The sequence below is a fragment of the Desmodus rotundus genome, chromosome 7, assembly GCF_022682495.2.
Source record: "Desmodus rotundus isolate HL8 chromosome 7, HLdesRot8A.1, whole genome shotgun sequence".
NCBI lineage: Eukaryota > Metazoa > Chordata > Mammalia > Chiroptera > Phyllostomidae > Desmodus > Desmodus rotundus.
In genome coordinates, this window is record NC_071393.1 from 137168630 (window position 1) to 137182802 (window position 14173).

Below are 14173 nucleotides of genomic sequence, written 5' to 3' on the forward strand. Positions count from 1 at the left end.
CCATGGTGGCGGCTCCACAGCCACATACCCATCCCGGCCTCACACCGTGGACGGGGCGTCCACGTGCTGAGACGTGCCTCCCTCTGCGGGGTGTCCAGGGGATCTCCCCGACACTGGGGACGGTTGGGCTGGTGGAGCTGCTGGGGGTTGCGTGGGCTTCTGTGCCCTCGTCCCTCCTGCCCTGCAGATGCCCCCGCCCGGACACGGAGCGGCCCTCATGTGTCTGCCCTTGCCACAGGTCCTGGACTCGGAGCAGGACCCCGCGGAGCATGTCCCCGAGGTGGAGGAGGACCTGGACCTCCTGTACGACACGCTGGACGTGGAGAACCCCAGCGACAGCGGCCCCGACATGGAGGATGACGACAGCGTCCTCAGCACCCCCAAGCCCAAGCTCAGGTGTGCAGTGGCCACGGGACACAGGTGTTGGGAAGCCAGCACTCGGTGGGGGGGTGGGATGGGGGTGCGGGGTTGTGGGCACCCTTACAGCAGTCCCAGGAGAAGGGCAGATGGCAGGGGCCAGGCCGCACTCTGCAAAGCTCTTGGGACCTCTGGGGGTCTTGCCCGCAAGAGGCTGTGTGGGCTGGGGGTCGGGTGGGATGTGGGCTGGGGAGCGGCTGCTCGCGTGGTGCTGACTGGCCCAGGTGGGGCCCCGTCGCAGGAGGAGACCAAGAGGAGAGCAGCAGCACAGGAGTGGTGTGAGGTGTGGCCCCCTCAGGGCACCGACCTGCCTGCTACACGCAGTGGCATCACCCTCACGGTTCCACGTCCCCACATGGCTTTGTCACCAGACGCTAAAAGTTCCAACCATGATTTTAACCTGAATTGTTTTCTAAGTCCCTTTGAACCTGTACATCCCCTCCCCGCCTCCCCAGTCTCTCCCTGCTGGCGGGGTTGTGGGGTGTGGCTGCCACCTGTGCCGCAGGCTTTCTGGGGCACAGGCTGGTACCAAGCAGTGGAGGAGCCAGGCAGCTGCGGGCCGCCCATGCCCTCCCTCACACCACCGTTGTTGAGAGCGGAGGGCCCTCTGATTACGCTGCTGTGCCCTGAGAGCCCCGCCAGGACCGGAGGCTTTGCCTTCAGTGGCGGGGCGGGCGTGGACAGTGACCCCTCCCGCCCCCACGCCCAGGCCGTACTTCGAAGGCCTGTCGCACTCCAGCTCACAGACGGAGATCGGGAGCATCCACAGTGCCCGGAGCCGGAAGGAGCCTCCAAGTCCGGTGAGCTGGGCCTAGGCCGCCCTGCTTTCCCCCGGGGCAGCTGGGCAAAGAGAGGGCCGCCCAGACTCCCCGCCACAGTCCCTCAGGGGTCACGTACACGGTGCTGGTGGACAGACTCAAGGCTGACGTGCCCCTGGTTCCGCCCTGCGGCTCCTGAGTGCTATGGGGCCTTCCTGAGCCCACGTCCACGAAACCCCCGGCTGGTCTCCTGGGCCACCTCTGACCCAACCCCTGCCCAGTGTGGAGCCTGGCATACAGCCTGATCCCGTCCCCTTCACACAGGCTGACGTGCCAGAGAAGACTCGGGCCCTGGGCGGCAGGCCACCAAGTGACAGCGTCCCCGACTCGGTGGCCCAAGTAAGCAGTGCAGGCTGCTCGCACTCTCTGTTCATGCCCAGAACCGTTTAACGTGCTGTCCTCGGGAGTCTGACCGGGAGGCGGGGGCTGGACACACAGGCCCTCCGCTCACACCGTCAGGACCTGTGTGCAGAGCCACCTGGAGGGTCCCCCATGCCGTTCACCTGGTGGACAGCAGGTGTGCCCTGCTTTGCTGTGGGGCACAGGCCCAAGGACACGGATTGGTTACTGCTGCCCTTGGGCTCTCAAGGAGGGGGTTCCTGGGCCACGGGGCAGGTTTGAGGGGCTTTGCTGCTGGCCTCCCGGGGTGCCCTGAGCAGGAGCCCAGGGGTGGGAGGTCAGGTCTGCGTGGCTCCCGGCGGCTGTACCCACATGCAGGGAGCCACCAGCCTGAAGGAGACCTGAACCCTCCCCACAACCCAGAGGGCCCTCCCACGTCACGAGCATGTCCCCAACAGCCTCCCCCTCCCGGCAGAGCACTCCAGCCCCCACAGAGCCGCCAGCACAGCCCGAGGACAGCCCCGAGGCAGAGACCTCCACCCTGGACGTGTTCACCGAGAAGCTGCCACCCAGTGGGCGCATCACCAAGACCGAGTCTCTCGTCATCCCCTCTACCAGGTGCCAGGCCGCCCCGGGGAGGCTGTCGTTTGGGCGGCACAGTGTTGGGGGGACCCTTCTATGGGGCTCAGGCACCTGCCACAGCCAGGCCTGGCTGCCGATGGAATCACTTGAGCAGCACGCTGAACTCCGGGGGCACCGGAGGTGCACACCAGCCACGGCACCCCCACTTGTCACTAGCTGCTGGCAGGTGTGGCGGGGCTGCCGGGGCTGCCGGGGCTGCCGATCCCGAGGGCCCGGTTGGCCGGGGCCCCTGCAGCTGGTGCCTGTGCAAGCCTCTGTCTACTATTGGAGGGGCCAGTGCAGGAGCACTGGGTCCTGCTGAGCCCGTGGCGAGGCTCCCGGAGAGCTGGGCCATGAGCACATGGGCCAGCCTGTGCTGGTCCCCACAGGTCCGAGGGGAAGCAGGCTGGCCGCCGGGGCCGGAGCACATCACTGAAGGAGCGGCAGCCAGCGAGGCCGCAGAACGAGCGGGCCAACAGCCTGGACAATGAGCGTTGCCCGGACACGCGGAGCCAGCTGCAGGTGGGCGGGTGCCCCTGTGGTGGCCTGAGGGCGGGCCACCCGGGAGCTCGGCCTCCCATCGTCTGTGCTGCTCCTGTGCCTGCCTGGCCCCGTGTTGCCTTTGGCCCCGTGGCATCTGCCCAGAGCCAAGTGCTGCCATCGTTGGGTGCTGGTGGGGTCACGGGGAGGGGGCACAGTGCCCTCCTGCCTGGTGAGGACAGGCCTGTGTCCCCAGATCCCCAGGAAGACCGTGTATGACCAGCTCAACCACATCCTGGTCTCCGATGACCAGTTGCCGGAGAACATCATCCTTGTCAACACCTCTGACTGGCAGGGGCAGGTGGGGGCCGGCATCCTCCCTGGGGGGTGTGGGGCTGGGGGTGGCCTGAGACCCACCTCCATGCTCATCCCCAGTTCCTGTCGGACGTCCTGCAACGGCACACGCTGCCCGTGGTGTGCACCTGCTCCGCGGCCGACGTCCAGGCGGCCTTCAGCACCATCGTCTCGCGGATTCAGAGATAGTGAGTCCTCCGGAGCGGCCCTGCACCTGGCCTGGCCCTCGGGTCCTGGCGGGTGGTGCCCAGCGCAGATGTGGACGGGGGGGGGGGGGGGGGGGGGGGGCGTCGGGGAGCCAGGGGTACAGCAGCTGCAGCGGGCTCACGAATGGTGGGGATGGTGCTCGCGAGCAACGCCCCTGAGTCGCCGTCCCTCTCTGCCTGCGGCCCAGCTGCAACTGCAACTCCCAGCCGCCGACGCCCGTGAAGATCGCGGTGGCCGGGGCGCAGCACTACCTCAGCGCCGTGCTGCGGCTCTTCGTGGAGCAGCTGTCCCACAAGACGCCGGACTGGCTGGGCTACATGCGCTTCCTGGTCATCCCGCTGGGTGAGCGCACATCTGCTGTCAGGTCCACACGGGGCCAGAGCCAGCGTCCCTCGTCCGAGTGCAGTGTGGGGCGCGCCGCTAACCCCTGAGCAAACCCGGGAGGGCGCGCCCGCCTCTGTTCTGGTTGACACTATTCGTTCTGCAGACACCGGAGTGTGTCAGTCGCTGGGACGTGCTGAGTCCCGGGGCGGCCCAGCGAAGCCACGAGGGTGCAGAGCTGTGGGTGGGTCTCATGCCCTGACGCTGTCCTGCCCACAGGTTCCCACCCAGTGGCTAGATACCTGGGCTCCGTGGATCACCGCTACCACAACTTCTTCCAGGACCTGGCCTGGCGGGACCTGTTCAACAAGCTGGAGGCCCAGAGTGCCGGTGAGGCCGGGCGTCCATACCACCACCACCCGTTAGGAGCAGGGTCTGTCATCTCCCACGACAAGACTCCCATGCTCCCCACTTCCTGTGGCCCTGGCCACACTGAGCACCTGGGGGGGGGGGGTCAGCTGACAGGGCCCCAGCTAGGACATGTCCCTCTGCCACCATGAGCCCCCAGGTTGGTGACTGGGGCCTGGGCTGGCAGAGGCAGGGCCCGGGACCCTGGGGGAAGCTCCTCAGGACTTGGCGAGGCCCTGCTGCCCTCACCCGGGACCTCGTGTGGGTGGCGGCCGCCACTGGGCCCTGGGTGCTGGGTGGCCCCACGACGTGGACGTGGAGTGGGGCCAGTACCATGTCTCACGACCCCGCGTGGCCGCCTCGTGCAGTGCAGGACACGCTGGACATCGTTTCGAGGGTCACACAGTACATCGCGGGGGCCAACTGTGCCCACCAGCTGCCCATCGCGGAGGCCATGCTCACCTACAAGCAGAAGAGGTACCTGGGGGGCCCCAGCCTGGGCAGTGAGGGCAGGCGACAGGGCCCCCAGCCCCACTTCACGGGCCCAGGCACCCTGGTACCTCAGGTGGCGCAAAAGGGGCTCTGAGTGATGGCCCTCAGGGACAGATGCGGGGGGTGGGGGGCGGACCGGAGCGGGACTGGCAGAGCAGGACCTTCCGCTGCCCCTGCAGGACAGGCTGGCCGTGCTCCTGTTCTTGTGTGTGTTGCGACTTCCCATAATCAAAGCTAAAAGGGCAGCTGTCACGGGGCCCAGCCCCCGGCATTGACCGGCTCTCTTGAATCCGGCACCCGCTCCTCCAGCCAGGGTGTCCCCCGCTGGGAGACCAGTTCTCACCCTGCCCCAAGCAGGACGGTGGTCAGCAGCAGGTGCCGGGGGCCTGGCCTGGTGCAGTGGTGTGGACTTTGGAGGCTGAGCAGCCCCTTCTGGGCCAGGCCTGGGACCTGGCAGGTCCTCGGGGGAGGAGAGCTGGACGGGCGGCCTGGTGGCCGGTCAGACACAGCGTAGCGCCCCTGCCGTGGGGGGGCCGAGGCCTGTCTAGTGCTCAGCCGCCGCTCTCCTGCCTGGGAACCTCCACCGGCCAGCCCGGGGCCCGAGCGCTTAATAACGTGTGTGTTTTCTTTCCTGGCGGCTCTCTGAAAAGGAGAAAGAACTTTCACTTTGACTTTGCCCTCAGGTACCGCTGTCTCGGGGTCTGCTCCCCGTCCGTCCCCGGCTGGTCTTTAGGGCTGTTTAGCAGTGTCGGCAGGTGGGGGTGCGTCTGGAAGGGCGGGTGCCCAGACTCCCTTTTCTGTCTGCCCGATTCCCATGGGGCCCGAGGAGCAGGCCGGACACTGCCACCACCACGCCCTGCTGCAACCCGCGGTCACCCAGGCCCCCCGTCTCAGTCCAGAGATTTGTCTTAAGAAGTGGCCACATCCTGCCCCTCGTGAGAAACGTTGCTGAAGCCACGTCAGGCGCTGCTTCTCAACTTAGAAGCAGGTGTCTGGAATCGCAGCTCGAGCTGCTGACCACTGCCCACTGACACTGCTCGCCTCGTGCGGGCCCTGCCCCCAGCACTGGCTGGCGGTGCTCATGGCCCTGGGAGGGCAGGATGATGCTGCCTCTCCCCCGGGGGACGCTGCGGCGAGCGAGGATGTGGCCTTGCCCAGCTGACGCAGCGGTCAGTGCCCCCGAACAGACTTTTCCTGGCGGAGTCTTGTGGCCAGACTGTTGGGAACTCCCACTTCAGGGCAGGGCTCTTCACTCGTAGGGGGCTCCCTACCCCGAAAGCCATTCTGTTGAGAGCCAGGTGCAGGGCGGCCTTTCACACGCCCCTCTGGCCCCTCTCCGGGCACCCTCCGTCCACCCCAGGGTCTGGGGTGATGTGCTCTCCCGGGAGAGCCCCAGGGCAGGGTCGTCGGTCCCCAGTGGCCTTCAGGAGCAGGGTCGCACGCAGCCCATACACTGTCCTGCTAAACAAGCCTGGGGGCTCAGAAAGACCAGCTGTGGTGGCCTGCTGACCCCTGAGCCATTCCTGGCATGGCAGCTGCTCCCCGTTGGCCGTGGCGTGAGGACCCCACAGCACGGCCTGCTGCCTGGGCCCGGCTTCCTGTCTTCCCCCACCCGAGCTGGCTGGTCTGAGCAGCGAGCCAGGGCTTCGGGAGATCCTGGCTCTCCCCCTGTGCCTGCCACCCCGCCTCGCGTTACAGGGGTGACGCCAGTGCCCAGGGGTGGGGTGGAGGCTCCAGATGACCTGGATGAGCCCATGAAGGCCTGCATGTCAGTCCCACCCCCGTCCCCGAGTCCAGGGCCTGGAAGTCAGCAGGTCAGCCTTTGCCTACTGGGATAGACTGCACCCTTCCGTCCACCCGCGAGACCCAGGAGAGGGGGCAGTGGGCACAGCCCTCTTGGCCCCTTGCCAGTCACAGCTCCCAGGAGCACCCACCAGAGGGTGCTATGTGACCACCTGTTCTGGCCAGTGGTCAGGCACACCTGCCCTGTGCAGCCCACACAGCTCCCGGGGGAGGGGGTGCTCGGTGCCCCACCCCGACTCGGCTCTGATGTCCTGGTCCCTGACACAAAGGTGAAGCTTGTGTGAGTGCAGGGGTGCAGCCACCCCAAGGACACATGTGGTCCCCTCTGGGTCGGGGGTTCGAGTTGATGGTCCCAGTGGCCAGCCGGTGTCACCCCTGTCGCGCTGGGCTCGTGTGGAGGGCTGGGTGTCGTGTGCATGGCCCCGGCCGCAGCTTGGCTTTGAGTCTCGGCAGCAGCTCTGTGCTGTGGTGTTTCCCGGGTCTTGGCCCCTCCAGGCCTTCGTCTGCCTCCTTGCGTGCCGCTCTCGGTGGGGGTCGTGGGGGTGGGCTCGCTGGGGGTGGGGGTGGCCCTGTAGGCTGGAGCCTGCTGGGCACCGGGACAGGAGCCCCTGGGCCTCCTGCCTGGGCCACCTTGCATGCAGCAGCAGACCTGGGCACCCGCCTCAGGTGGCTTTCCTGTGTAGAGGGGAGGACGGGGTGTCTCCTCCTCCAAATGCACTCCCCTTGGAGAGCGGGGGTGGGCGGGGGCAAACCCACGGGTGCTTTCACCCCAACGCTCACACTGGGTGTTCTGAGGAGGTGACGCAGTGGCACTGGGTAGAGGACGCGGGTCCCCGTGTGCAGGTGATGCCCAGAGCGGGGTGGATGCCATCCACTCACATGGGTGTGGGGGCACAGAGCAGCCCCTCCTGCGCCCTGTGCTGCCCCGAGCCCTGGCCCACTGCTCCAGCTCGTGGGCACACTTGGTGGGCAGCTGCGGTGCGGGCGAGGCTCCGCAAGCTGGTGCTCAGAGAGGGAGGCCAACCCTGTACCCAGTGGCATGCCTCGGGCCAGGTAGGGACACCGTGGCCGCTCCCCTGCCCGAGAATCACTCTCTGACATCAGGCTCTGAGCTTTGGGGAATGTAGACGGGGGGATTAGAGCCAGGACAGTGGTCTGGAGACCCAGATCTTGGCCAGAGGGACGCCACCAGCCATGGACACAGGGCAAGGAGACATTGCCATTCCTGAGGCCGCGGGTGACTTCCCAAAGGCCAGGAGGGAGGTGCCCTTCCAGCCACCCATGGGGCCTGGAGCCTGACTCCTGGGAGCCCCTTGTGCCCCAGCACAGGTGGGGTGGCGGCTCCGCCAGAGGTTATACGGAGCCAGGTCCAGACAGATCCCACTGCCCTCCACCTGCCCATGGCTCAGGGCAGCAGCATGGCCAAGGGCCTCAGCCTTTGTGGGCCGCCCCGGGGTGGCGTTCGTGTGAGAGTACGTACGGCCAGAGGCCTAGGGAGCAGTTTCCACCACAGCCTCAACTCTGATGGGCACTGCTGGCACCCAGACCACCCAGGAGAAGACCTCTGCCTCTGGCTTTAGGTCGGTCACCTCCAGTCACTAGAGGCCAAGGCTGCTCCCTGGGGGCCCTGGGATGTAGGCAGCAAGCCTGTCCTGTTGGGCTGGGCTGGGCTGGCCGCCCTGTGCACCAGGAGATCCCGCTGGGTTGGAAGCAGGCTCCTCGCGACTGTGTCCCCGACTGGGAGCCACCCTGCAGCCTTGGCCCGGAGCCTGCGCCCCTTCCCAGGTGGTGTGGGGAGGCCGGAACCAAGCCGGCGGTGATTGTTGTCTTGCTTGCAGCCCCGACGAGGAGTCTTCTCAGAAGTTCATTCCTTTCGTAGGGGTGAGTAGCGCTGGGGTGGGTGGTGGCCATGCCCAAAGCCTCCCTGAGCTCTGCCACCTCTGCCTGCCCTCGGGTCAGATGGTTCCAGTCTGATTTTGTGTTAAGTTGATATATTCCAGAACCTTCTGCACCAGTTTCAGCTGAAGTCTTGCCTTTGAATGCTTCCCATCTTAAAGGTCCCTGTCATCTTCCCAGTGCTAGCAGGGGGTGAGGTACAGGTTCTTCTCAGCACTATCCTGTGTCCGGTGGGTCCAGCTTGGCCCTGTGGCAGGCGGCCTGGCCGCAGAGCTCAGCACAGGTCCCGCCGGGTGTGGGCTGTGGCCTGGCAGCCAGGAGGTCCTCCTCTCTCGACAGGGCTCTGGGGCTGCCCGAGTTTTCGCAGCCTGTTGTCCACCACGTGGCCTCCAGCTGAAGCGCCGCCTGAGAGCCATGGGCAGCCTGGCCAGTGGGCCTGGTACCCCGGCCAGGCATCCAGGCTTTCCTGGGGGAAGTCAGTCCAGAGCGGCCTATCCCGTGGAACCTTCTGTGGTGACGGGAGGCCGCACTGTGGACAGTGGCAGCCACAACTCCTCAGCTGGAATGCCACCGTGTGGCCGAGCTGTGACTTGTCACTGTGATTCATTTCAACCTCACGTGGCCCTGCCTGGTCCACACAGGCATGTTGGAGCACCTGGCACAGGCCTGCGGCCCCTGTCCCAGAGCTGGGCAGGGCTGTCAAACTAGGTCCCAGGTTGGCTGAGGGCTGGCTGGAGTGTGGGCTGCAGGGTCTCAGCTGTAGGCTTGGGCAGCCTTCCCACAAGAGGCTTCACCGGTCCTGGGCACTCGATACAGCTTGAGCCCAGCCTAGGGGCCGCTGGCAGCTGCGGACCCCAGAAGGGCAGGGCTGCCGCGCAGCATGCGGCCCCTCACAGAGTCTCCCAGGCATGCCCTTGTGAGGGGGGTTCCTTACTACTGCCCCCATGTCATGCCAACCACTGAGCAGTGGCCACCCTGAGGTCAGCCCCGCCCATGGACAGGAGGGGCTGTGACTTGCCCCTCCCCAGTAGCTGCTGTGGGGGTGCCTGGAACCCCGGGACGCCCAGGCCTCTGCCAGCCAGTGCCAGCTGGTGCCTGTTGCTTTCCAGGTGGTGAAGGTCGGAATCGTGGAGCCATCCTCTGGCACATCAGGTAAGCCTACCGTCACAGCACCGTCCTCTACAGGGCTCTGGGGCAGAGGTTTGTCCTGGGGAGGGGGATGGGACCCCTCCGGGGGGACCCCTCCCCTCCCCTCCCTTCCCCTCCCTTCCCTTCCCCTCCCCTCCCTTCCCCTCCCCTCCCCACCCCCCGCCCTCCACAGCCTCCACTCACCTCAATGCCCCTGCCTGGCCAGAGTGCAGGGGGCTTGGGAGCTCCACCCAGCACACCACCCCCACACCCTCCCCAGCCCCTGGGGCTTCGTGCCCCAACCCAGCCTGCAGACGCCCCGCGGGGGCCATTGCAGGGAGCTCAAAGCTGTTCCTCTGCTCCTTCCCCAAGGAGACTCAGATGACGCGGCCCCCTCTGGCTCCAGTGTGCTTTCGTCCACCCCGCCGTCCATGTCTCCCGCCGCCAAGGAAGCCTCACCCACCCCTCCCTCCTCCCCTTCCGTGAGCGGGGGCCTGTCCTCCCCCAGGTAAACACAGACAGCCATATACCCAATCCCTGGACTGGCTGCCCACCTGATTCCCCCCTACACAGCGGGGCTCGGGTCAGTGGAAGGATACTGGCCACCCCCCGTGTCAGAAAGCTGAGGGGCTGGTGGGGGTGGACTCAGAGCTGAGAGGACGTGGGCTCACTGAGATGGGGGGCCCATCGAGTGGGTGGGCACAGGTCCTGGGCTCACTGAGGAGACAGACGGCGTCTCTAAGGACAGAAACCACGGGGTGAGGGGAACGGGGTGCTGTCCACAGGTGGGGTTCTGGGAACCATGGAGCAGGTAGAAGGTGTTGGGGATGGCGCCTGGGGGGTTAGCAGCCCCTTGCTGTCCTTGGATCTCTCGTGAACAGAACTCAGCAGACAAGACTTGGGTGGGGTCTGGAGGGGTCCTTGCACCCGCAGGAGCCACAAGGGATGCCCGGGCTCTGGGGGGGGCCGTGCCTGGGACGAGGTAGGTTGACCTTGGCCCTCTAGACTCCAGGGGCAGCTTGGGATGGCCTGGCCTGTTGACTCTGCCAGGGCAGCATGGGTAGACTGGGCTGTCCCAGGAGACCAGGACGGTCCCACAGCAGGCAGCCGATGGCACCTTCCTACCTGCACCCGCCCACAGGAGGCACTCACCACCCGAGGATGCACAGCGAGCCTCCCTCTGCTTCCCCAGCCAGGGTGTCGGCGCCGAGCTAATGGGGCTGCAGGTGGATTACTGGACGGCGGCCCCACCCGCAGACAGGAAGAGAGACGCGGAAAAGAAGGACCTGCCTACCGCCAAAAACACGCTCAAGTGCACCTTCCGGTCCCTGCAGGTCAGCAGGCTGCCCAGCAGCGGCGAGGCTGCAGCCATGCCCACCATGTCCATGACAGTGGTCACCAAGGAGAAGAACAAGAAGGGTGAGTGGGGGACTGCTAGTGGGGGGCCCAGCTGGGCAGGGGTCCAAGGGTCCCCCCTCAGCCCTAAGGGAGTAACAGGACAGCATGGCCCCTTCTCTTCCTAGTGATGTTTCTGCCCAAGAAAGCCAAGGACAAGGATGTGGAGTCCAAAAGCCAATGCATCGAGGGCATCAGCCGCCTAATCTGCACCGCCAAACACCAGCAGAACATGCTTCGGGGTGAGCATGGCCGTCTGGCCCTGAGCTAGGCCCTGGTGGTTCTGTGTGAAATGTGAAGGCCAACCACAGTGAAGCCGGGCAGCTTTCTAAACCCGGCTTGGGAAGCGTGCGCCGCAGAAGTGGGCTTTGAACACACGTCTGTGAGCTCCTTTCAAAGCTCGAGATGACCCACTCTAGGACCCGGAACTGGAGCTCGGGGCTCTCCTCCCACGAGCTCAGGGCTGGGGACCTTGGGGGTGGAGAATCCCTGCCTTCCTGCCTTGATTTTCTGGTCAAAGTGGGGGTGTTTTCCACCCATTTTGCAGACCCCTGTTGAGCCCAGGGGTGAGGGGCAGCAACCACCATGGTCAGGGAGAGGTCATGGTCAGAGCCACAGTGGGGGGCTCTGAGGGCAGACAGCAGACAGGTCTAGCCAGAGGGCCTTGTCCCCTGGGAGGCCAGGAGTCCCTGGGGCTAATAGCCCCTCCAGCTCCTCCTAAGCACGGGCCCAAGGAGGGACTGGTGCGCCCCCCTGGCCAGCGGGCAGGGGCTCAGACAGCCTTGTCCCCACAGTCCTCATCGATGGCGTGGAGTGGAACGACGTGAAGTTCTTCCAGCTGGCAGCCCAGTGGTCCTCCCACGTCAAGCACTTCCCCATCTGCATCTTCGGACACTCCAAGTCCACCTTCTAGCCCTGCCCGCCGCCCTCCATGGCTGAGTCCGGGGGGCACAGCCGCTTTTCTGTTAACACTGCAGTTACTACGGAGAGAGGCCTTGGGAACACAGAGAGAAACCGTCTTAAGTGCAAACGTGCTCACAACCTGGAAACTAACGGTGGCCCCCACTGGGGGCCCCTAACTGCTCTGCTTATTAACCAGAACGCCCCGGCGGGCGGGGGCCAGGCGGCAGTGCTGGGCTGCAGTGTCACGGTCAGTGCGTGTCAGCCTGTTCTACCCTGGCAAGAAGGATGCTCGCCTTTGAGACCTGCCCTCCCTGGGAGCCAGGACTCTGCTTTCCTAGGGAGCCTGCTCCAGCACGTGGCCTGTGTGTCCCGATCGGAGCTGGATGCCAGAGGCCAACAGCCAGTCTTCCGCTGGGGGCGTCCTGAGCGAAACACAGAGGCCAGTCAGTCCAGCCCTGGGCCCCAGCCGCCAACCAGCCAAGTGGCCCCAGCACTGCTCACTCGTGGTTCTTAATAAACTCCAGCCTGGGGCAGTGGAGGTTTTACAGTATCAGATATTTTAATGCTTTTAAATACATGTTACAACATAGCTGCCAAGCAAGTTCTTGCTCTACTGAAGCCCCAGCTGTCGGGCTGGGCAAAGCCAGCCAGTGCCTCCCCATGACCCACCTCTGGGGCTATTCTTGAGACACCCCAGTGCTTGGTGAGCTGTCCCTGCCCCAGACTCAGCAAGCACAGTGGCCTCCCCCTACCCCAGCCCTGGTCCCACCTGTTACCTACAGGGTGCAGGTGTCACCTGGCAGCAGAGGTGGCCAGTGAATGCTCAGGCAGTGGGGCTGGGCACTGCCGGGGCCGTGGGTGCAGCTGGAGACCTCTCTAGACCGAGCTCCTCGGAGTTAGGTTGTGGGTCCGGGTTCCTCTACTGGACAGCAGTGCCTTCCCACGCAGCAGGAGAGGGGTCCCCCCAGTCCTGTGCCACCACATCCCAGGTCCCCACAGCACGAGTCCCCCAGTCTTCACCCCTTGGGAGTCGTGGCCCCAGGACCCGGCGTCCAAGGCTGAGGGACAAACAGGCTGTGCTCAGAGAATTGCCGGGTGCAGGTCCGGCTGCGGGCTGTGCCCGTTTCCAGGGACCGGCTTCCAGGGACCAACACCCTGCGGCACAGAGGGGCCCTGTCCCTGGGGGGCAGAAGATGGCCCATCCTTCTTACCTGTGCCCTCCCTGCTCACCACCTCCCCCAGGTGACTGCACAGGGTCTGAGTGTTGGTGGCCAGCGGCCCTGGGGCTAGTTGGTGGACAGGACTTGGGCATCACCTCAGGTGCAGCCCGTGCCTCGGGAGCCTGTGGGCAGAACGCTGGGCAGAGGGTCCCCACCACCCCCGTGACGGCACCTCCTTGCTAAAATTCACCTCTTCCTACTCGCCTGGACCAGGTGCCTGAGGCTGAACCCTGGCCTGGGGCCCTGCCCAGCTCTGGGAAGAACCTGGGATGAGGGTGCAGCCCCTGAGCCCACAGCCCCTCAGGCAGCCTATGGCTACCCTGTGAAGCAAGCAAGCATGGAGACCTTGAGCCTCCCACCTGCCCCCACCACTGGCCCTGGCCTTGGTCACTGCTCCTCAAGTGAGTTTGCAGATGTCACACTCAGCGGGAAGCAGGTGTACGTGAAGTGCCCTTGACTGCATGCACTTTCTAGTTTCAGAGCTGGCTGTGGGTGGCCCCCTTCTGAAGTGCCTCCCCATCCACTTCCACGCTGCATCCTTGTGTGCGTGAGGGGACAGCACCCAGGGCCACGGAGCCTGGTGGTGGAGGCCTGTTACTGAGTACCCCAGAGCTCACCCGCCACACCATCCCTGGGCCCGGGAGGTCGTGCAGGTGCCCAGCTGCCACAACTTGGTGGGAGACCTGCTCTGCCCTCACCTGCACCTCGATTTCCACATTGGCTCTGCGGAGCTGGTCACGTTTCCCCTCCCCACCCCATGGGGTTGTTCTGCGGACGCGTGGGAAAGCACTGTCTCCTTCAAAGGAAGGGCACCCAGAAGCCAAAGCCATCTGTGGCGCGAGTGTGGAGGAGGAAGGGGTGGGCGGTGAGGAATGTGGACCCTGGACAGCGGCCCCTCAGCAGGGGTTCCCAGCCCATGGGGTGACCGCAGGCAATTGACACCCGAAGGTTAATCCACCAGTGACCATGGGCCAGCGCAGGTGCCAGGGAGGTGGGGGCCAGGCCCTGCTCATCTGTAGCCCGGCCCACACCTCCCTGGGTCCGTCCCCTGGGTCAGCGTCTCCTCAGGGATCGAAGGCCAGTGTCCAGAGTCAGTGTTACGGCCACAGCCTGTGGAGGAGAGGGCCTCTGGGGCCAGAGCCGAGGGTGTCTGTGCGGCGGCTGGCAGGGTCTGAGTGGTCAAGGCCGGGCTTGCCATGCAGCCACCACCCCCAGTGGGAAGACCGGACTGTCCTTCGGGGTCTGGCCCTTGTCCTGGAATGGATTCATGACGACAGGCCCCTGCCACTTGCTCTGAAGGGCCAGCGGCCTGACCTACACCCACTTCTTGACCCCTCTGCCCTCCGTGGGCTGGGGAGGGAGACCCTGCGC

At 65.6% G+C, this 14173-nt stretch overlaps 1 protein-coding gene across 7 annotated transcripts in view; it reads left to right on the forward strand.

Annotated features, from left to right (window-relative positions):
- Positions 1 to 12171, forward strand: part of PACS2 (phosphofurin acidic cluster sorting protein 2) — a 36237-nt gene extending 24066 nt beyond the window's left edge. For 2 of the 7 annotated variants that reach the window (XM_053928391.2, XM_053928392.2), the window contains exons 9-25: positions 239 to 396; positions 1127 to 1217; positions 1500 to 1574; positions 2050 to 2192; positions 2585 to 2717; positions 2932 to 3036; positions 3111 to 3217; positions 3424 to 3578; positions 3837 to 3947; positions 4334 to 4442; positions 5108 to 5140; positions 8099 to 8141; positions 9266 to 9308; positions 9657 to 9792; positions 10426 to 10703; positions 10808 to 10921; positions 11474 to 12171. In XM_053928391.2, coding sequence (XP_053784366.1) covers positions 239 to 396; positions 1127 to 1217; positions 1500 to 1574; positions 2050 to 2192; positions 2585 to 2717; positions 2932 to 3036; positions 3111 to 3217; positions 3424 to 3578; positions 3837 to 3947; positions 4334 to 4442; positions 5108 to 5140; positions 8099 to 8141; positions 9266 to 9308; positions 9657 to 9792; positions 10426 to 10703; positions 10808 to 10921; positions 11474 to 11592 — 1953 coding nt within the window. In that variant the 3' untranslated portion in view covers positions 11593 to 12171. Of the gene's footprint in view, positions 1 to 238; positions 397 to 1126; positions 1218 to 1499; positions 1575 to 2049; positions 2193 to 2584; positions 2718 to 2931; positions 3037 to 3110; positions 3218 to 3423; positions 3579 to 3836; positions 3948 to 4333; positions 4443 to 5107; positions 5141 to 8098; positions 8142 to 9265; positions 9309 to 9656; positions 9793 to 10425; positions 10704 to 10807; positions 10922 to 11473 lie in introns of those variants that run through there. The other 5 variants (XM_053928397.2, XM_053928395.2, XM_053928394.2 and 2 more) reach the window with 4 other exon arrangements.
- Positions 12172 to 14173: the final 2002 nt, after the last annotated feature.